A 20,875-nucleotide genomic window follows, 5' to 3' on the forward strand; every position below is an offset into this window, starting at 1 on the left:
TATGTAGCTGATCCAGACCTCTTCAGTTTCTTGATTGTTGACACAGTACTTAATACTATTAAATTGAAAAAAAAGTTTCAATTTTTTTCCTATTGAGTAACTGCCAAAAAGACCTGCTTTTTGCTAGAATTTTCACTTTTTTCCAACAATTGCGAAAACATCTCTCTTTTTGGACAAAAACTTCGGAAAAGTCTCATTTTTTTGGCAGCAAGTTGTTAAAATTTTCAAAGTTTTCACTTTTTGCCAAAAATTGTCGTTTCTTATTAAAAATTTCATAAGGGCTATAAACCTCACTTTTTTGCTAAAAATTGCCAATAAAAAATTTTTCACTATTTTGCCAAAAATTTCCAAAAAGCCTCACTTTTTGCCTTGTGCTAAAATTGCCGAGATTTGAGTATCTACCTCATTTGTAGGCCTAAAAATTTAGAAATCACTAAATTTAAAAAAATTAAATTCAGAAAATAAAATCATGACAGTTATCAAAAGTTTAAATCTGTGTATTTCCCATGCAAGTCTAGTAGTAGTTTTTTAAAATGAAAATTTTTTTTGATCAATAATTTTGATGCTGTATAGAAATAGTTAAGGTTTTATGGTTTAAACTGAATCTCAAAAATTTCGAAATGGTGTGTTTTATGTAATCTTTCAAAATCAAAAACCTCCACGACTTTGACCCTGTTTCAACTTTCATTTCAATTATCACTTTTTTTTCTTGATGGGACTCAAGAAGTACGAAAAGAAATGGCGTTGGTGAATGATTTTTCTAAATGGACCAAAAGAGCTGAGAAGAATCGAAATTCGTCGATTTAGAACTTTTAATTAATGATGAGAACTATCGAATATCCGTTTTTTTTTCTTCAAATAATTCAAGTTGGTTATTGATACAAAAATCTGTGTTTCAGATTCGGAGGGAATCGAGTAAAAAATTGTGATTGAAATGACCTTGAAAACTCGTAATGAAAAGCTTATTATTTTATGGCCAATAATTATCCCTTCTTCACTCCCAAATATGCCAAGCTTCAGAACTCGATGGGAAATTTCAAAAAAATTACACAACTTCTATTCAATGCATCAGTTAAACTTATATTTCTCTACTCAGGTACATACGTGAGGTAATTTCCTCTTAATTTAATAAATAACACAATTGTCTTTGCCTACCATGTAACCGTTTTCATCACACCACAAATTGATTTGCTGTTTATATTTCTCAAGGGAAGCTTCATCTTTCTCAGGTGACCAGTTCTCGCCACTAATGGCACCCTTGTAATTTTTACTAACTTGATAAACGGTATCGCCGAACTTCCATGTCTGGGCGTTTTTTCCACCCGTCTTTCGACTCAAACTAACGACTACGTCGTTTGGGAAATACCATTTTTGGTTCATTTCATTCTTATCGGCCATACTCATTTCCACAACAACGGAATCTTTGTTATTACGCCAAGTCAGACCCAGGGAAGAACCATTTTTAGATAAACAGACCCTATAGTAGCCATCTTCATTCCAGCATCTGTTTCCTTGTTGAAATTTAGAAACCTCTGATTTTCTGAATCCTCGAAGCTTAAACCAGCTTTCATTGCCTCCTCGGGCACGCGATGAGGATAAATTCATGACCTTATCGCGTCGAGTGGACGGATCACGAGGCGGTAATTTGACCAACTTATTGATTACAGCTGCGTCCAGAAGATCGATCAAGTTTTCTTCATCGCCATCTTCAGCACTTGGAGCAGTTCTTGATAAATTGCGGACGTTCATAAACTCGGTGAGGATTTTATTTAAAAATTTATTTCCCGAGCGACGTATTTCATCGTGGATGCGATAAAAAGTAAAACTATCGGCGCTGCGTAAGGCTTTGGATAGGGCTCTCGGAAAATTGGTTTCTTCGGTTGACACTTCTAAAGACTTGAGATTTTTGGTGATGTATCTTCTTAAAGCGCCGTGATCAAATTTACCATCAGCGAGGAATATTTTCTGAGCTGTTTTGTCTTTGGGAATAATACGTTGTAGTTGTTTTTCATTCAGGACCTCTTTTAGATCGGATATGGTTTCTTGAGGTGTTCTGAATGGTGTTCTGAGAACGTTGAAAACTTTTTTCGAAAGCTTTTTGTTTTTCAGGATTTCTGCAAGCACGTCTCCCGAGTCGAATTTCTTATTCCAGTAGTCTTCCAGGGTGGCATCTCGTGAAATGTTACAGTTGCAGTCGTTTTGTTCTCCGCATGTTCCCGAAGAGACTGGTTGGCCATAAACTGACCCGACTAACGAGCATGTTCCATCGCAGGCAGAATCGTTTTCGAACAGCAGACAGGTCAAAAATGGAAGAGGACGGTCTGTGTGATTAAAAAGAAAAAAAATCAAACGTAATCTGATTTAAATGAAATGAAACTAAGATGGATAGAAAATGAACAAAATTATTGGTGTGAAATCTCACAAATCAAATAATTCATAATTTGTATAATTGTATATGTGGCGTTCATTTTTTCCTATGTTGAGGGCCATAAAAAGGATGGAATTTTCGAAAATAGTCCAATCATTGGCTAAATTGGTCAAAAAAATAATGAAAAAGATAGAATAAAAAACGTGTATGGAGTTCGGAAATTTTGAAACTGGTTGCATCGTACTGTTTGAACTATTAAAGTTTGATCTTGAATGATATTTTCGTGATAAGAGGTAATAAAAAATTTTTTTTTCAAAATATTGTTAAATTTTGATTCTTTTAGTGTTTCAATTTTTAAACTTCAAATGTAAGTTGAATGTATTTGGTATCATTTTAGAATAATAAAAAATTGTAAAATTTCAAACTCAGAGAAAAGTTTTTGAAATTTTGAAATTTTCAACTGTAATTTTAATCATTAACCGAAATTTTAACCTTAACTGGAAACATTCCCACCAAAAAGTGTAAACTAGAATTTTTTTGGTCAACAAGCCTGATTTCAGTTCTAGTTTATGATGAGTGGCCATTTTTTTTTGAATTTATTTTATTTTTCTGAATATTCATGAACAACTATTACAAATACTAATCCGTTGCAAAATCATTTTTGGAAAACATGTTATGGAAGTTTTTGAACGGTTGATGAACATGATTTAATTTCAATCTAAAGATGAATTTGTAAAATTGTGGATCTCTTCGGTTTCTCTTTTGTGTTGGGAAGGATGAGATGGAAGAGCAGACTTGAACTGGAATTTTTCGCAGACTTTAAATTTTTTGAGAAATTACAAGATATTATGACAAGTTGTATTTTCAGAATTTTACTGACTGAGTCATCGAAAATATTGATTTTCAAAATTTTTAGAGAAATAAATTGTCTCAAATGAGACATCTGATTTGTGTTGAGTTACTCAAAGTTGTCTGATTATTTTCTAAAATGCTCAAAATCGGAAAACATTTTTAATAGTTGCTCGAAAATCGAATGAGATAATTTGGAAGGCCTGCATTCAGACTTTCATGCTGTGCTTGACTCGAAACAAAATTTCTCCAGTGTTGTTAATTTACCATTTTCTTGTACTTCTTCTTCTTCTTCTTCCTCATCACTTTCTTCTTCTTCACTTTCATCTTCGGCTTCCTCTTCTTCATTATTTTTCAAGTCTTGTTTCCCATTTGTATCTGAATTTGCGTCTTCCTGCTCTTCTGGAGTTTCAGACTCATCTGAACCATCGTTTTCATCAATGTCTTCAGGCTGTTGGACTGCTGGTGGAGCTTTCGTTTCCTTTTTGGGTGGTACAGCGCCGCACGAAGCTTGAACTAAAATACAATTATGTTGATACCATTTTGTGTTACTCTTATGACAGTTTGAAAATCTGATATTTGCTTACCTATCAAGCATCCGATTAAAAAAACTGCGAACAAGAACGTTTTGGCCATGTTGAGATGTCACAAAAGTATTACGTATAGACGGTAGAATTGTCAAAGTATTGAATGACTAGCTACGCGGTCTTTGATTCTTTATATATTGCTCGTATGGAATTTACCCAGAGTTTTGCATGTTGCTCGAGTGAACATTTTGTGCCAATTATCAATTATCCTTGATTGCAAGATGGGCAATTTTTGATTTGACGAGTACTCGTGTGTACAGGCTCTTGAGTCGTTCTAAGAAATTTTCTTTGTGACATGTTCAAACGTGGAAATATACGAAGGAAAATTACAACTTAACGCATGTTCGAAAAATTAAAGGTACATGTGCGTAATAACTTACTATAATTTTTTTCTAGGAATATAGCCGACATGTGTTCTCCGATACCGAGTAAACAACATAATTTACAAAATGGAAAATTTCTAATGGAGTTTGTAGTAAGTTCGAGAAGCATTTCGTTTCTTAACGAACCCTTTTGTTGACAATTTTAAAATGTGTAAAATAATTATTGGAGTATTCATCATTGTTATTTTTTTGAACATTTGTCCATTCGCGAGGTGATTTTCACCAATAACAACGCTCTGGGGTATGAGTCTTTGGGATTAAGGTTTCATAACGTGAGTTATCTTTTCAAGAATTTTTATTCCACGAAAAAATTCATCATAGGTATCGAAATTTTTTAATCGAAGTTTTGAACAAAATTAAGTCTCTCTTTTATACTCGAATACCGATTTAAATTTTTGAAAATTTGATGATAAGTGAGTTTAATCTAAGAATAAGTGTTCAAATTGCTGCGTAGTTAGGTACCTATTTAAATTATCAGTTGGTGTGATTCTAACACATTTATATGGTTCCATTTTTATACAGATGTAGGATCGGATTCAAAAGATTCTGTTCAGATCTTGTATTTAGATGACTTCATTCAAATTAGTTCTGATTACATCTGATTAGATTTCCTTAATTTGATTTGATTAAAGATCCATTTGATCCAATTGTAATCCCCAAAACTTGGAGTGTACTTATTTCTTCATGTGAAAAGTATGCGACTGTATACACATCTTTTTTTATTCTATACTCGCACAAAGCCTTGCATTTAGCTAAAATTGTCCATTTCGCTTTCTATCAATATCAGCACCAAGGTTCAGCCTTTGTCAGAATTACTCAAATGTCTCGTCACATACCAAGAATTTCTACTTTCTTGCAAAAAATTTAAAAGTCTCACTTTTCTCTGCCAGAGATACCCAAAAATTCTTTAAAAAGACGCATCTATTGCAGAAAAAATTGCTTAAAAATTTCGTTTTTTTTTGAAAAATACCTATTTCAAGTCTTTTTTTTGTTCAAATTTCCCAAAAGTTTGCTGTTTTTTTGCCAGTGATGTCCAAAATTTTAATTTTTTTTTCTAGAAAAAATTGCCAGTATATTATTTTGTTTTTTAGCATTACATTTTGAAAAAGTTTTATTCCTCGAACAAAAATGTCGATGAAGTCTGAATTTATTGCAAATGAAGAGTGATATTCCAAAACTCGCTTTGTCCATTTTCACAACTTTTCAGGAAAGAGGAAAAACAGTTTCCCTTTAAACGGGTAAATTGGCTTTTTGGGTGGGTTTAGCACTTTATTTGGGTGGATTTATGATGTAGGAGTGTAGGTATACACTTCATCCACTAAATACTGCTGAAAAAAATTTCAATAAAAATGGACAAAGTGCGTTTTGGAACATTCTTTTTTTGTAAATTTTTAGTGAATTGGCTATTTAGGTGAGTTTAACACCTCATTTTGGTAGGTTGATGATGTAAGAATGTGAGTTAATACTTCATCTACCAGGTACCGCTGAAAACCCAACTTCGATAAAAATGGACAAAGCGAGTTTTGGAATATCACTCTTCAAATGATTGCTTTAAATAAGTCTTTGAGTTTTGCTAAAAATAGCGAAAAAGTCTCGTTGTTGCCAAAAATTTTTCAAAATTTTCGCTCTTTCGCCAAAAATTTTCAAAAAGTTTCACTTTTGTCTTGAAAATTAGTAAAAAGTCTCGTTTTTTGCCAGAAGTTTCTAAAAAAACAGTCTTTTGCTAAAATTATCGAAGTCTTGCTTTTTATAAAAAATTATCAAAGGCTTTTTTTCTAACAAATAATCGCAATAAAATCCTCACTTTTTTGCTAAAAATTGCAAAAAAGCTCAACTTTTTGCCAAAATCTGTTAAAAGCCGGCAGCCTTTCACTAAGTTTATCAAAAATTTGTAAAAAGCCCTGCCTCTCGCGATAATCAGTCTTGTTTTTTATCGAAAATCTTGAAAAATTCTCACTTTTCTGCTAAAAATAATCAAAAATCTCACTATTCTCACTTTTTTCCCAAAACGTTGCGAAAAAATTCAACTTTTTTGGAAAAGATTGCGACGAAGTGTCACTTTTTTGCCATTAATTTACAAAACGTCCTGATTTTTGCTAAAAGTGTTGAAGTCTCAATCAAGTTTTCTAAGTTTTTTTTAGTGATTTTTTTCTGCACAAATTGTTTTTTTTTGTGTTTTGCAACACTAGGTACTTTTTTGATTTTTTTTTTTTTTTGAGAAGAAGCCCTGCATTTTGGTATTTGAAGGGAGTATTTTGCTCAAGTAGAAGATGCGTTTGAAAATATTTTCAAAAATCTTCTCGAATGATCGATCCCTAATTGTATAATTTGAGAAAATGTATTTGAAAACTACGCCGAAAATGATTTTCTTTTAACGAAATTGCAGCTTTGTCTCTTCAAGAGGGATTATTGGTGAGATAAGAAGTTGAAAAATTGTATTACAGAGTTTTCAGATAATATTGATCAATTTCTACGAGGTATAATGGTAGTTTTAAAATCCATAGACTAAGGATTTTTACCTCTTCTCTCTTGACGAGCTTTATTCTCTGAAAAAAGAAATTAGTGGCGAATTTCTAATTTAGATTTCTTGGCCACATCGAGTTGTTACACAGTTTAATGTTGCTCGTGTAATATTGAACTTCTTACTTTATCCTTACTTAATTGTAATTTGCAGCGTTGATAATTTTTCATTTTTCAACTAGTTTGGAGAAATATTTTCACGAAATTTTTCGTCGTGGAATGTACTAATGAGATGTAAAATGAAACAAGTGTTTTGAAAATTTAAAATTCTCAATAACAACCCTCAAACTCGTTACTTTGTAGTTTAGGTAACATATGTTCTATGTGCCAAGTATCTACGTATTATGTCGAAAAAAACACAATTTTCTAAATTGTAATTTGCTTTACTAGTAATAGAGTTACTCGACAATCCAAAATTTACTAGGTCGGAGGAGTGTCTCGCAACTCAATGAAAATATTAATGGTTTCAGAATTGGTTACTTTCGTCGTTTCAAAATGATTAATGCATAATATTTGAAAGGAAAAATTTTTTAAAAAACACATTTACCCAAGAATAAGCGATTTTCAAATTTACAGTCGCTCAGTAGGACCCTTCAAGTGATTTTTGGCCTGATATCGCCCCTCCATGGGCAGTTAATTTAGATTTCGAATCTTCCATTTGTTGTTTTCAAAACTCCGTTTGCAGACTTTTTCCAAGTTCAATCAGTTTTGAGATAGATTACGAGCTTCTCGTGAAATGAGATTTAAAAAATTGTATACTCATCTAAATGAAATGAAAAATTTGTATTTAGGTTATTTAACTTGTTGTATGTTTCAATTGTTTAATTAATTGAAGAAAAGAGACATTTTTTTCCTAGTAAGTAACTCAACAAAAAGGGGGTCGCTTTTTGCTAGATTTTTCACTTTTTTGCCAACAATTGCGAAAAGGTCTCTCTTTTTAGACAAAATCTTCGGAAAAGTCTCACTCTTTTGTCAGCGATTTGCTAAACTTTTCAAGGTTTTTACTTTTTGCCTAAAATTATCGTTTTCTTATTAAAAATTTCATAAGGGCTGTAAACCTCACTTTTTTGCTAAAAATTGCCATGTCGAAGTCTTGCCTTTTACTGAAAATTTAATTTTTTTTATCAATAATGACTATAAAATGTCATTTTTTGCAAAAATTGCTAAAAGCCATACGTTGATTTGCTGAAATTTCTAGATTATCGCATTCAGCTAAAAATCAAAAAGTCTTGCTTTTTTGCCAAAAATTAAAATTGCGAAATAATTCAACTTATTCAAAAAAAATGGCGAAGAGGGGTCACTTTTTTACTATTAATTTACAATAAGTGCTGCTTTTTGTTGAAATTGTTGAAAAATGTTGATTGAGTTTTTTTTGTGATTTTTTGTGCATTAAAATGTTCTTTTTTTGTTGTTCCATTTGATTAATTTTTTGAGTATTTTTGTTTAGCAAAGATTATTTTCTTTTGAAAAAAATTGAGCACGAGTCCTGTATTTTACAGTATTTTAGAATTTAAAGGGGTAAAACGAGATTTGAGCATCTCATTTGTAAAACTTTGAAAATTACTTTTTCAAAATTAAATTCAGAAAATAAAATCATGAAACCTATCAATAGTTTAAATTTATGTATTTTCCATGCAAGTCTAGTAGTCTTTTAAAATGAAAATTTTTTCTGATCAAAGATTTTGATGCTGTATAGAAATTAGTTAAATTTTTATGCTTCAAACGAAATCTCAAAAATTTCGAAATGGTATGTTTTATGTAATTTTTCAAAATCAAAACCCTCCACGACATTTGACCTTGTTTCAACTTTCATTTCAATCATCACTTTTTTTTTGATGAGGCTCCAGAAGCACGGAGATCATAATGGCATTGGTGAATAATTTTTTTTAATGGATCAAATAATTCAAGTTTGTCATTGATACAAAAATCTGTGTTTTAGATTCGGAGGGAATCGAGTAAAAAATTGTGATTGAAATGACCTCGAAAACTCGTAATGAAAAACTTATTATGTTTTGGTCAATAGTTATCCCTTCTTCTCTCCCAAATACTCCAAGCTTCAGAACTCGATTGAAAATTTCAAAAAAATACACAACTTCAATTCAATGCATCAGTTAAAACTTATAATTCTCTACTCAGGTACATATACACGAGGTAATTTCCTTTTGATTTAAAAAATAACGCAATTTTCTTTGCCCACTATGTAATCGTTTTCATCGCACCAAGAACTGATTTGCTGTTTATATTTCTCGAGGGAAGCTTCATCTTTCTCAGGTGACCAGTTCTCGCCATTAATGGCACCCTTGGAATTTTTACTAACTTGATAAACGGTATCACCGAACTTCCATGTTTGGACGTTTTGTCCATTCTTCTTTCGACTCAAACTAACGACCACGTCGTTTTGGAAGTACCATTTTTGGTTTATTTCATTCTTATCAGCCATACTGATGTCCACACCAACGACATCTTTGTTATTACGCCAAGTCAGGCCCAGGGCAGAGCCACTTTTAGATAAACAAACCCTATAGTAGCCATCTTCATTCCAGCATCTGTTTCCTTGTTGAAATTTAGAAACCTCTGATTTCCTGAATCCTCGAAGTTTGAACCAGCTTCCAGGGCCTCCTCGGGCACGCGATGAGGATAAATTCAATACCCTATCGCGTCGAGTGGACGGATCACGAGGCGGTAATTTGACCAACTTATTGATTACAGCTGCGTCCAGAAGATCGATCAAGTTTTCTTCATCGCCATCTTCAGCACTTGGAGCAGTTCTTGATAAATTGCGGACGTTCATAAACTCGGTGAGGATTTTATTTAAAAATTTATTTCCCGAGCGACGTACTTCATCGTGGATACGATAAAAAGAGAAATTATCCGCGCTGCGTAAGGCTTTGGACAGGGCTCTTGGGAAATTGGTTTCTTCGGTTGACACTTGTAAAGATTTCAGATTCTTGGCAGCGTATTTTTTTACAGCAGTGTGATCGAATTTACCATCAGCGAGGAATATTTTCTGAGCTGTTTTGTCTTTAGGGCGAATACTTTGTAGTTGTTTTTCATTCAGAACCTCTTTCAGATCGGATATGGTTTCTTGAGGTGTTCTGAATGGTGTTCTGAGAACGTTGAAAACTTTTTTCGAAAGTTTTTTGTTTTTCAAGATTTCGGCAAGTACGTCTGCCGAGTCGAATTTCTTGTTCCAGTAGTCTTCCAGGGTGGCATCAGGTGTAATGTTACATTTGCAGTCGTGTTGTTCTCCGCAGACTCCCGAAGAGACTGGTTGGCCGTAGACTGATCCGATCAACGAGCATGTTCCTTCGCATGCGGAATCGTTTTCGAACAGCAGACAGGTCAAAAATGGAAGAGGACGGTCTGTGTGGTGAAAAAGAACAAAAAATCAAACATGATCCAATTTAAGAATGAAATGAAACTAAGCTGGATTGAAAGAAAAATGAGTGTGTCCTTGAAACCCCGTGGGCAAAATTATGTGTGTGAAAGCTCACAACTGGACAATATAATTGTGGTGTTCGTCCTTCCCTGTATTGAGGGTCATGAATATTGATAAAAATATTTGCAAAACTCAAAATTTTTAGTTACATTTTTTGTGAAAAAAGGTTACTAATGTTGCTTTTTTTTTGAAAAATATCGTTAGGATGCCCGTGGATCGAGAAGAGTGTTTTTTTAAAAAAAAATCGAAAAAAGCCTTCAAATATCTTTTTTTTTTGTACGTTCTTCATTATAGAAAAGAAAGGAAATCAGTATCATTTGCTCCCTACCCCTTCCTCCTCTTCCCTTGATTGTTCTGAATAGTTGTGACTTGAATATTTGCAAAAAATTTCAAAAAATCAGAGCTGAGATTCTTTTGAAAGCTCAATTTTAAAAAATTTGAGAAATTACATAATATTTGAAAATATGAAATTTTTTTTTGATTTGATCCATTCAACGCCTCCTCTATGGATCCCTTAAAGGAGGAGTATCGATAAGGCCATTTTTGGCCCCAGAAAATTATCGACTGAACCACTCTTAAAATGTTGTAATGAATGCCCAAAATACGAATCCGTGGTTAGTTAACCCAAAATGACAATTTTTTGGGCTCCAGGGGTCCCCAAAGTTGCGAATAAAAAAATAATTTTTGGAACCACTGAGTATTATTTTCGGAAACTTTTTCAACGTAAAATATCTCGTCGATTAATCTGCCTCTCAAAGTACTACTATTTGAAAAAAAAGTTCAAATTCTACATATATCACGTACAACCGGAGCAATTTGAAACTGAAATTTTCCATTTTCGTCCATTTTGAAGAACTTTGAAGTCCCACAGCTCCGCCAAAAAAAAATCGAAAAAATGTCCGATTTGCGTCATTCGACATCGTTTGATGGCTTCTACACATGATCTGATTTTGAAAAAAATCGAAGACCCCTCGTGCAAAAATCCGCCAATTTGGCATGGCTAACCCCCCCCCTCCTTAAGAATATTACATATTTTACGAGTTTGGTCAGCATTGGACCTCCAAAAGTGATTGTTTTCTTTGATTCAGGTATCGCTAGAAGTGAGGTTTCTCCGGATAGAAAAACATTTTTTCCAACCTTACTATTATGGAAATGACTGTTACTTTCAACAGTTTCAACGTAGGTAGGTATTTCTCTACCCATCATTATTGTCAATGTCAAATTTTCATCCGTATCCAATTTCAATTGCTTATGATGAGTAGATACCTAATTTTTGTTGAATTTTTTTTCTGTAATATCCATTGAAAGTTGAACATTATTTTTGAGAAAAATGTTTAGAAAATTTTCGAGCGGTTGATGAACATTATTTAATTTTAATCTGAAGATTAATTTGGGAAAGGATGAAAGTAGCGCTTCGAAATTTTTAGAGAAGTAAATCGTCTAAAATGAGACCCCTGATTTGGGTTGAGCTACTCAAAGTAACCTGACTTATTTTCTAAAATGCTCGAAATTGGAAAACATTTTTAATAGGTGCTCGAAAATCGAATGAAATGATTTAGAAGACCTGCATTCAGACTTTCAAGCTCTGCTTGACTCGAAACAAAATTTCTCCGCTGTTTTTATTTACGTACCATTTTCTGGTACTTCATCTTCTGGATTTGCGTCTTCCTGATCTTCTAGAGTTTGAGTTTTGGGTGGTACAGCGTACGAAGCTTGAACTAAAATACAAATTATCTCGATACCATTTTGTGTTACACTTATACCTATGTAGTACATTATATTAACAGTTTCAAAACCTGATATTTGCTTACCTATCAAGCATCCGATTAAAAAAACCGCGAACATGAACGATTTGGCCATGTTGAGATGTCACAACAGTATACAGTACGTATAGACTAGAATTGTCAAAATATTGAATGACTAGTTTCACGGACTTTCATTCTTTATATATTGCTCGTATCGAATTCACCCAGTGTTTTGCATGTTGCTCGAGTGAACATCTTGTGCTAATTATCAATTAATCCTTGATTGCAAGATGCGAAATTTTTTATTTGACGAGTACTCGTGTGTACAGGTTTCTAAATGATTCTAAGAAATTTTCTATGTGACATAATATGCAGTCGTGCAAATGTACTAAGGAAAATTAAAACTCTATCCATGTTCGAAAAATTAAAGGTGCATTATGCGTACTAATAACTTACCTGCCACAATTTTTTTTCAAGGAATTTAGCGACCGTGAACGTGGTTGTGTTCTACGATACCGAGTAAACAACATAATTTTCGAAATGATTAATTTCCAACAGAATTTGTAAGTTTGAGAAGTAACTCGTTACTTTACGAACCTTTTGTTGGAAATTTAGCACGTGCAAAATAAGTATTAGGATAGGATATCTATCATTGTTATTTTTTTAACATTTTATTAATTCGCGAGGTGATTTTCACCAACAAGAACACTTTGGGGTCTGAGTCTTTGGGATAATGTTTTCATAACGTGAGTTATATCTTCTCAATAATTTTTATTCCGCTAAAAAATTCATCACTACTTATAGGTACATATATGGAAGTTTTCATAACACAGTTTTGAGCAAAATTACTCCTCTCCCTTGAACTGGAATAACGATTTAAATTTTTGAAAATTTGATGATAGGTATATTAAGTTTTACTTATCAAAGAATAAATTCACAATTTGCTGCGTAGTTAATGTATCTATTTAAATTCTTAATTGGTGCAATTCGAACGCATTTACCTATGTCGTTCCAGTTTGATACAGGTAGGTTGGGATCCAAATGGATATGTAATGTATGTTTAGAAAATTTTTAATAATATTATGCTTTCTGCTAAACTTAAAAAAGTCTTGCTTGTAGTTGAAATTTCCAAAAAGCCCAATTTATTGAAAAAAAACGAAAGTGCTGTTTAAAATTTTTGCTTATCTCGATATTTGAAAAAAATTTCAACAGTCTTCTTTTTTACAAATAAATTGCCCGCCCAAAAGTCTTTTATTGCAAACAATCCTCCTTCAAAAGTCCTGAGTTTTGCTAAAATTTTGAAGCTTTTGCTTAAATCGACTTTTTTTTACTTTTGTCCCAAAAAATTTCAAAAAGTCTCGTTTTTGCTAAAAGTTGCCTTAAAACTTGGTGTTTTGCTAATAATTATCGAAATCTTGCTTTTTACCAAAAATGACCAAAGATTTTCATTTCTTTTAACCAATAATCGCAATAAAATCTCACTTTTTTGCTAAAAATTAGAAATAGGCTCTACTTTTTGGCAAGACGAAAAGAGGAAAAGACAAAAAGATGGACAGATGGCTAGACAGAAAGATGGAAAGACACCCATGTAAAAAAATACCAATAGTTTCAAAAAACCAATAGGTATTTTTGACAGGTTTATGATTTATCGTAGGTTAACCATTGGTTAACCATTGATGACCTATGGTATTTTAAAAACCATTTGTATTTTTTCACCAGGGCTGGATGACGAAAAGACAGAAAGACTGGATAAAAGAATGAATTAATAAAAACATGAAATATGTAAAATAAAATAAAATTTCAGTATTCAGTTCAGCATTTAGTTCAGCATTCAGTTCAGTATTCTGTCCAGTTCATCATTCGTTTCAAGTTCCAATGAAAGATGGTTGAGGGTTCAAATAAAAATTTAAACAGTTTTTGAAAAATGATGTTCTTCCATTGTGTCTATGCTTGAATGTGAATTATTAATACAATTTTTGTTCTTTTAACAGAACGCTTCTCTTTTTAAAAAATTTGATACCATCGATTGAGCTCAGCACGTTAAAACCTTGATTTTTCCCACTAAAAAACCAAAAAAAAATTTATCCACCAAGTTTAAATAAGGGCCTCCCTATTGAGCACACAGTCATGCTTGGAAAAAAAGGACACAACTGTAGATTTATTAATGATACGTGTTTGGAGCCCATGATGTTCGAAAAAATTTGACCCCCCCCCCCACCTGATCATTTGTGCAATTCATTTTTCAAGAATCTGGAAAATTGTAGAAATTGGTCTGGAAAACCTGGAACAGTCAGGGAAAATCATTTCCAGAAATGAGTGGACATTACTTTCCTATAAGAATATATGATTATACCCAATACCTATCTGAATCATTTAAATTAATACCTTTACACTCGATTGAAAATGTCAAAAAATTACACAACTTCAATTCAATGCATCAGTTAAACTTATATTTCTCTACTCAGGTACATACACGAGGTAATTTCCTCTTAATTTAATAAATAACACAATTTTCTTTGCCCACCATGTAACCGTTTTCATCGCACCAAGAATTGATTTGCTGTTTATATTTCTCGAGGGAAGCTTCATCTTTCTCAGGTGACCACCTCTCGCCATTAATGGCACCATTGGAATTTTTGCTAACCTGATAAACGGTATCACCGAACTTCCATGTTTGGACGTTTTGTCCATTCTTCTTTCGACTCAAACTAACGACCACGTCGTTTTGGAAGTACCATTTTTGGTTTATTTCATTCTTATCAGCCATACTGATCTTCACACCAACGACATCTTTGTTATTATGCCAAGTCAGGCCCAGGGCAGAGCCACTTTTAGATAAACAAACCCTATAGTAGCCATCTTCATTCCAGCATCTGTTTCCTTGTTGAAATTTAGAAACCTCTGATTTCCTGAATCCTCGAAGTTTGAACCAGCTTCCAGGGCCTCCTCGGGCACGCGATGAGGATAAATTCAATACCCCATCGCGTCGAGTGGACGGATCACGAGGCGGTAATTTGACCAACTTATTGATTACAGCTGCGTCCAGAAGATCGATCAAGTTTTCTTCATCGCCATCTTCAGCACTTGGAGCAGTTCTTGATAAATTGCGGACGTTCATAAACTCGGTGAGGATTTTATTTAAAAATTTATTTCCCGAGCGACGTATTTCATCGTGGATGCGATAAAAAGTAAAACTATCGGCGCTGCGTAAGGCTTTGGATAGGGCTCTCGGAAAATTGGTTTCTTCGGTTGACACTTCTAAAGATTTCAGATTCTTGGCAGCGTATTTTTTTACAGCAGTGTGATCGAATTTACCATCAGCGAGGAATATTTTCTGAGCTGTTTTGTCTTTAGGGCGAATACTTTGTAGTTGTTTTTCATTCAGAACCTCTTTCAGATCGGATATGGTTTCTTGAGGTGTTCTGAATGGTGTTCTGAGAACGTTGAAAACTTTTTTCGAAAGTTTTTTGTTTTTCAAGATTTCGGCAAGTACGTCTGCCGAGTCGAATTTCTTGTTCCAGTAGTCTTCCAGGGTGGCATCAGGTGTAATGTTACATTTGCAGTCGTGTTGTTCTCCGCAGACTCCCGAAGAGACTGGTTGGCCGTAGACTGATCCGATCAACGAGCATGTTCCTTCGCATGCGGAATCGTTTTCGAACAGCAGACAGGTCAAAAATGGAAGAGGACGGTCTGTGTGGTGAAAAAGAACAAAAAATCAAACATGATCCAATTTAAGAATGAAATGAAACTAAGCTGGATTGAAAGAAAAATGAGTGTGTCCTTGAAACCCCGTGGGCAAAATTATGTGTGTGAAAGCTCACAACTGGACAATATAATTGTGGTGTTCGTCCTTCCCTGTATTGAGGGTCATGAATATTGATAAAAATATTTGCAAAACTCAAAATTTTTAGTTACATTTTTTGTGAAAAAAGGTTACTAATGTTGCTTTTTTTTTGAAAAATATCGTTAGGATGCCCGTGGATCGAGAAGAGTGTTTTTTTAAAAAAAAATCGAAAAAAGCCTTCAAATATCTTTTTTTTTTGTACGTTCTTCATTATAGAAAAGAAAGGAAATCAGTATCATTTGCTCCCTACCCCTTCCTCCTCTTCCCTTGATTGTTCTGAATAGTTGTGACTTGAATATTTGCAAAAAATTTCAAAAAATCAGAGCTGAGATTCTTTTGAAAGCTCAATTTTAAAAAATTTGAGAAATTACATAATATTTGAAAATATGAAATTTTTTTTTGATTTGATCCATTCAACGCCTCCTCTATGGATCCCTTAAAGGAGGAGTATCGATAAGGCCATTTTTGGCCCCAGAAAATTATCGACTGAACCACTCTTAAAATGTTGTAATGAATGCCCAAAATACGAATCCGTGGTTAGTTAACCCAAAATGACAATTTTTTGGGCTCCAGGGGTCCCCAAAGTTGCGAATAAAAAAATAATTTTTGGAACCACTGAGTATTATTTTCGGAAACTTTTTCAACGTAAAATATCTGTTTGAACCCGTTAAACATAATACGAGGCAATTTTTCCATTTTCGACCCTCGGGGGCAGAAATTGGGGGGTTTTAATTTTTGAAAAATGTTGGAACCATCATTTTGAACCTACCCCTTTGAACCCCGCTAAAAAGCTTTTTACAGTTTATTAGTATCTGAAAGACCTCCATCCTACCAAATTTTGAGCTCAATAAAATTTTGCGCTAGTACTCAAAAATCAAAATTTCCAATTTTTTGTAATTTGGATTTTTTGGGAACCCCTGGATAGCTGGAAACCTGCGATTTGCGGCAAACGTAACGTTTTGAGGTATATATTTAATTACCTAGGTGAAAAAGTTTAATTATAAGCTCCCTGTATATTCGTAATTTTGAACCCTGAGATTTTGCTTCGTTGAAATCATGAAAACGTGATTTTAACGTTTTTTCGAAGAGCAAAATCTCAGAATTTGGCCCAAAAAAGCTCAATTTTGAAAGTTACTGCAAAACTCGAGTGAAAAATTATCGAGCTCTTGCTAATGTGTTCCAAATGTAAATTCTTCAATTCATTTGAAAAAATATGCATAATCGCCTTTTTCAGGGGTGCTCAAAGTGGGGGGCTCTAAAAAAAGGGTTCAAAATTACGAATATACAGAGAGCTTAATTAAACTTTTTCACCTAGGTAATTGAATATATGCCTCAAAACGTTACTTTTGCCACAAATCGCAGGTTTCCAGCTATCCAGGGGTTCCCAAAAAATCCAAATTACAAAAAATTGGAAATTTTGATTTTTGAAAGCGCAAAATTTTATTGAGCTCAAAATTTGGTATAGGATGGAGGTCTTTCGGATACTAATAAACTGTAAAAAGCTTTTTAGCGGGGTTCGAAGGGGTAGGTTCAAAATGGTGGTTCCAAAATTTTTCAAAAATTAAAACCCCCCAATTTCTGCCCCCGAGGGTCGAAAATGGAAAAATTGCCTCGTATTAACGGGCTCAAACAGATATTTTACGTTGAAAAAGTTTTCGAAAATAATACACTCAGTGGTTCCAAAAATTATTTTTTATTCGCAACTTTGGGGACCCCTGGAGCCCAAAACATGGTCATTTTGGGTTAACCAATCACGGATTCGTATTTGGGTTTTGGGACATTTATTACAACATTTTAAGAGTGGTTCAGTCGATAACTGTCTGGGGCCAAAAAATGGCCTTATCGATACTCCTCCTTTCCTAAAAGTTGAAAAAAAAATCATGTGACCTATGGTCTATGACTTATCAAGTTTTTTGGAGCACTTTATTCATATTTTCCGAAAATTTCAAATGCTTAAAGTTGATTTTTTGAAAGCTCAATTTTCAAAAGCTCGATAAATTTTGAATCTAAAATTTAAAAATTTGAAAAAAATCTTGTAAGCATACATTTTTATGATATTTACAACTACGAATTTTTTGTGACGTGCGACGTGTTCCCAAAAAATGGGGTGCAGAGTTCAGAAAAATTTACTCAATACGAATGTGGCCTTATTTTCCAATTAGGGGGGGAGGGAAGAGGAGGTAAAATGCTGGCTTAAATTTACCTATATTTTTCGAAAAGTCTAAATTTTTTGAGAAATTACAAGATATTATGACAAGTTGTATTTTCAGAATTTTACTAACTGAGCCATCGAAAATGTTGATTTTTAAAATTTTTAGATAAATAAATCGTCTAAAATGAGACCTCTGATTTGCGTTGAGCTACTCAAAGTAGCCTGACTTATTTTCGAAAATGCTCAAAATTGGAAAACATTTTTAAGAGGTGCTCGAAAATCGAATGAAATAATTTGGAAGACCTGCATTCAGACTTTCAAGATCTGCTTATTGACTCGAAACAAAATTTCTCCAGTGTTTTTATTTACCATTTTCTTGTACTTCTTCTTCTTCTTCTTCATCACTTTCTTCTTCTTCATCATCTTCTTCTTCTTCCTCTTCATTATTTTCCAAGTTCTCGTCTCGTGTTACATCTGAATTTACGTCATCCTGATCTTCTTGATTTCCGTCTGAGCTTACGTTTCCATCAGTATCTTCAGGCTGTTTGAACACTGCTGCAGCTTTCGTTTCCTTTTTGGGTGGTACAGCGCACGAAGCTTGAACTAAAATACAATATATCTTCATACCATTTTGTGTTACTCTTACGATAGTTTAAAAACCTGTTATTTGCTTACCTATCAAGCATCCGATTAAAAAAACCGCGAATAAGAACGTTTTGGACATGTTGAAATATCACAATAGTACGTATAGACTGTAGAATTGTCAAAATATTGAATGACTAGCAACACGGATTCTCATTCTTTATATATTGCTCGTATGGAATTTACCCAGTGTTTTGCAAGTTGCTCGAGTGAACATTTTGTGCCAATTATCAATTATCCTTGATTGCAGGATGAACAATTTTTCATTTGACGAGTACTCGTGTGTTCAGGCTCCTAAGTGGTTCTAAGAAATTTTCTTTGTGACATGTTCCGTCGTGAAAATATGCGAAGGAGAATTACAACTCTACGCATGTTCGAAAAATTAAAGGTGCATGTGCGTAATAATTTACTACAATTTTTTTCTAGGAATATGGCCGACATGTGTTCTACGATACCGAATAAACAACATAATTTTCGAAATGGGAAACTTCTAGTGTAGCGTGTAAGTTTGAGAAGCATCCCGTTTCTTAATGAACCGTTTGTTGGAAATTTTAAAATGTGCAAAATAATTATTGAAATATATATCAATCATCGTTATTTTTTTTGAACATTTTGTCCATTCGCGAGGTGATTTTCACCAATAGCAACACATTGGGGTTTGAGTCTTTAGGATACTCAAAGTTTTCATAACGTGAGTTATTTTCTCGATAATTTTCATTACATAAAAAATGTATCATAACTTCTAGGTACCTACTACCTATCGAAGTTTTCATAACGTAGTTTTGAGCAAAATTTCGCCTCTCTCTCTCTTGAACTTGAATATCGATTTAAATTTTAGAAAATTTGATGATAAAAAGCAAGTTCAATCAAAGAATATATTTTCAATTTGCTGTGTAGGTACTGGTAGGTATCAGGTACCTATTTAAATTCCTAATTGGTGTGATCCTAGCACATTTTGTCGTTCCATTTTTATACAGCTGATAGGATCTGTTCATATCTCTATTTAGATCACTTCATTTAAATCAGTTTTAATTACATCTGAATATGTAGATCTCTTTAATTTGATTTGATTTACAGGATGTCTTCAAGTAGTGAAAAGATAGTGATTTTCAGCAATTTCGCTTGAAAGGTAGTGAAAAATCCGATTTCCCGCGCATAAAAAATATAAAAATCACTGCAAAAAATGAAAAAAAATCCTCCATCTTTCATACGTATATTTTTTGAATTCGTTCATTTTTAATTTTTAATACGTAGGTACACTTGAGAAATTGTAACAACTTGCATAAAATGTATGGATGGTTTTATAATCATTGAATTATTGATTTCAAATCGAGATGAAAACGTATGTAGGTATACCTACTACAATTCAAAAAATTTTAAAGTCCAAACCAAAAAAAAAAAAAAAAATGAAAAAATTGACCGAGGGAAGGGATAAAAATATTTTGGAAGGTTGTGATTTTCTTGAAAAATAGTGAAAAAGTTGTGATTTTTGGTCAGCAAATTCCTGTAGACATCCATTCTAAAAATTAAATGTTTCCAAATCTTGGCCTAACTTGGTACATAACTTCTTGAAAATGAGCAAGAAAACAAAAGGTAAGCCTGATTAACTAAAATTGTCGACATCTCGCTTTCTCATCTGCCAATAACAGTAAGAAGTTCAGTAGGTATTTGTCAAAATTACTAAAAAGTCTCGTCCCATGCCAAGATTCCTTTCGCTGAAATTGCGGAAAAGTTTCACGTTTTTCTATTAACTGCTAAAAAATTTTCATATTTGTTTTTGTCGAAAATTGCCAACAATTTTCACTAATTTACAGAAAATTTCCAATAAGTTGCTTTCTGCTAAAATTGAAAAAATGTTGCTTGCAGTCGAAATTTCCGAGAAATCTCATTCATTGGAGAAAAATGCTGCCTTTAAGTTTCGCTTTTTTTGAAAAGAAAATCCAGTCTTTTTTTTAAATTATCCAATTTTTTTTGTAAACAATTTGTTTTTCACCGTAAAAGTTTGAAAAGATCTTATTTCTGGGACAAAAATTTCGAAAAAGTCTCACATTTTTGCCAATATTTACTTGCTGTAAACGTCCTGAGTTTTGCTAAAATTTTCAGGGTTTTGCTTTTTTCCTAAAATCGATGTTTTTTGCTAAAAATTGCAAAAAAGTCTCGTTTTTGCCAAAAATTGTCCAGGATTTTCGCTTTTTTACCGAAAGTTTTCAAAACGTTTTATATTGTCTCAAAAATTAGCAAAGTCTCGATTTTGTCAGAAGTTGCCCAAAAACCCGTCTTCTGCAAAAATTGTCAGAATTTTGCTTTTTATCAAAAATCACCGAAGGTTTTCGTTTTTTTTTTTAA

General features: G+C 33.2%; 4 protein-coding genes across 5 annotated transcripts in view; all 4 read right to left on the reverse strand.

Annotated features, from left to right (window-relative positions):
* Positions 1-20,875, reverse strand: part of LOC135848292 (uncharacterized) — a 290,491-nt gene that overhangs the window by 54,898 nt on the left and 214,718 nt on the right. The gene's annotated exons all lie outside the window — the stretch shown is intronic.
* Positions 1,055-3,956, reverse strand: LOC135847922 (uncharacterized). Its single transcript, XM_065367660.1, has 3 exons — positions 3,805-3,956; positions 3,485-3,733; positions 1,055-2,321 (listed from the first exon to the last, which is right to left on the reverse strand). The coding sequence occupies exons 1-3, from the start codon at positions 3,851-3,853 to the stop codon at positions 1,126-1,128; spliced, it is 1,494 nt and encodes a 497-aa protein (XP_065223732.1). The 5' UTR covers positions 3,854-3,956; the 3' UTR covers positions 1,055-1,125.
* On the reverse strand, positions 8,806-12,068 carry LOC135848165 (uncharacterized). Its single transcript, XM_065367976.1, has 3 exons — positions 11,958-12,068; positions 11,778-11,864; positions 8,806-10,070 (listed from the first exon to the last, which is right to left on the reverse strand). The coding sequence occupies exons 1-3, from the start codon at positions 12,004-12,006 to the stop codon at positions 8,875-8,877; spliced, it is 1,332 nt and encodes a 443-aa protein (XP_065224048.1). The 5' UTR covers positions 12,007-12,068; the 3' UTR covers positions 8,806-8,874.
* Positions 14,320-18,721, reverse strand: LOC135847834 (uncharacterized). The gene is made up of 3 exons (XM_065367552.1): positions 18,563-18,721; positions 18,257-18,490; positions 14,320-15,581 (listed from the first exon to the last, which is right to left on the reverse strand). Exons 1-3 carry the CDS (start codon positions 18,609-18,611, stop codon positions 14,386-14,388), a joined length of 1,479 nt encoding a protein of 492 aa, XP_065223624.1. The 5' UTR covers positions 18,612-18,721; the 3' UTR covers positions 14,320-14,385.

Source organism: Planococcus citri, chromosome 5 (assembly GCF_950023065.1).
Source record: "Planococcus citri chromosome 5, ihPlaCitr1.1, whole genome shotgun sequence".
Taxonomy (NCBI): Eukaryota; Metazoa; Arthropoda; class Insecta; order Hemiptera; family Pseudococcidae; genus Planococcus; species Planococcus citri.

Bases quoted from the DNA above. Each gene is read 5' to 3' on its own strand.
- LOC135847922 (XM_065367660.1), bottom strand. From the start codon at position 3,853: ATGGCCAAAACGTTCTTGTTCGCAGTTTTTTTAATCGGATGCTTGATA. The intron at 3,734-3,804 runs GTAAGCAAATAT...ATTGTATTTTAG, and splicing joins TTTAATCGGATGCTTGATAG to TTCAAGCTTCGTGCGGCGCT. The intron at 2,322-3,484 runs GTAAATTAACAA...TTAATCACACAG, and splicing joins AGAAGAAGTACAAGAAAATG to ACCGTCCTCTTCCATTTTTG.
- LOC135848165 (XM_065367976.1), bottom strand. From the start codon at position 12,006: ATGGCCAAATCGTTCATGTTCGCGGTTTTTTTAATCGGATGCTTGATA. The intron at 11,865-11,957 runs GTAAGCAAATAT...TTTGTATTTTAG, and splicing joins TTTAATCGGATGCTTGATAG to TTCAAGCTTCGTACGCTGTA. The intron at 10,071-11,777 runs GTACGTAAATAA...TTCACCACACAG, and splicing joins AGATGAAGTACCAGAAAATG to ACCGTCCTCTTCCATTTTTG.
- LOC135847834 (XM_065367552.1), bottom strand. From the start codon at position 18,611: ATGTCCAAAACGTTCTTATTCGCGGTTTTTTTAATCGGATGCTTGATA. The intron at 18,491-18,562 runs GTAAGCAAATAA...ATTGTATTTTAG, and splicing joins TTTAATCGGATGCTTGATAG to TTCAAGCTTCGTGCGCTGTA. The intron at 15,582-18,256 runs GTAAATAAAAAC...TTCACCACACAG, and splicing joins AGAAGAAGTACAAGAAAATG to ACCGTCCTCTTCCATTTTTG.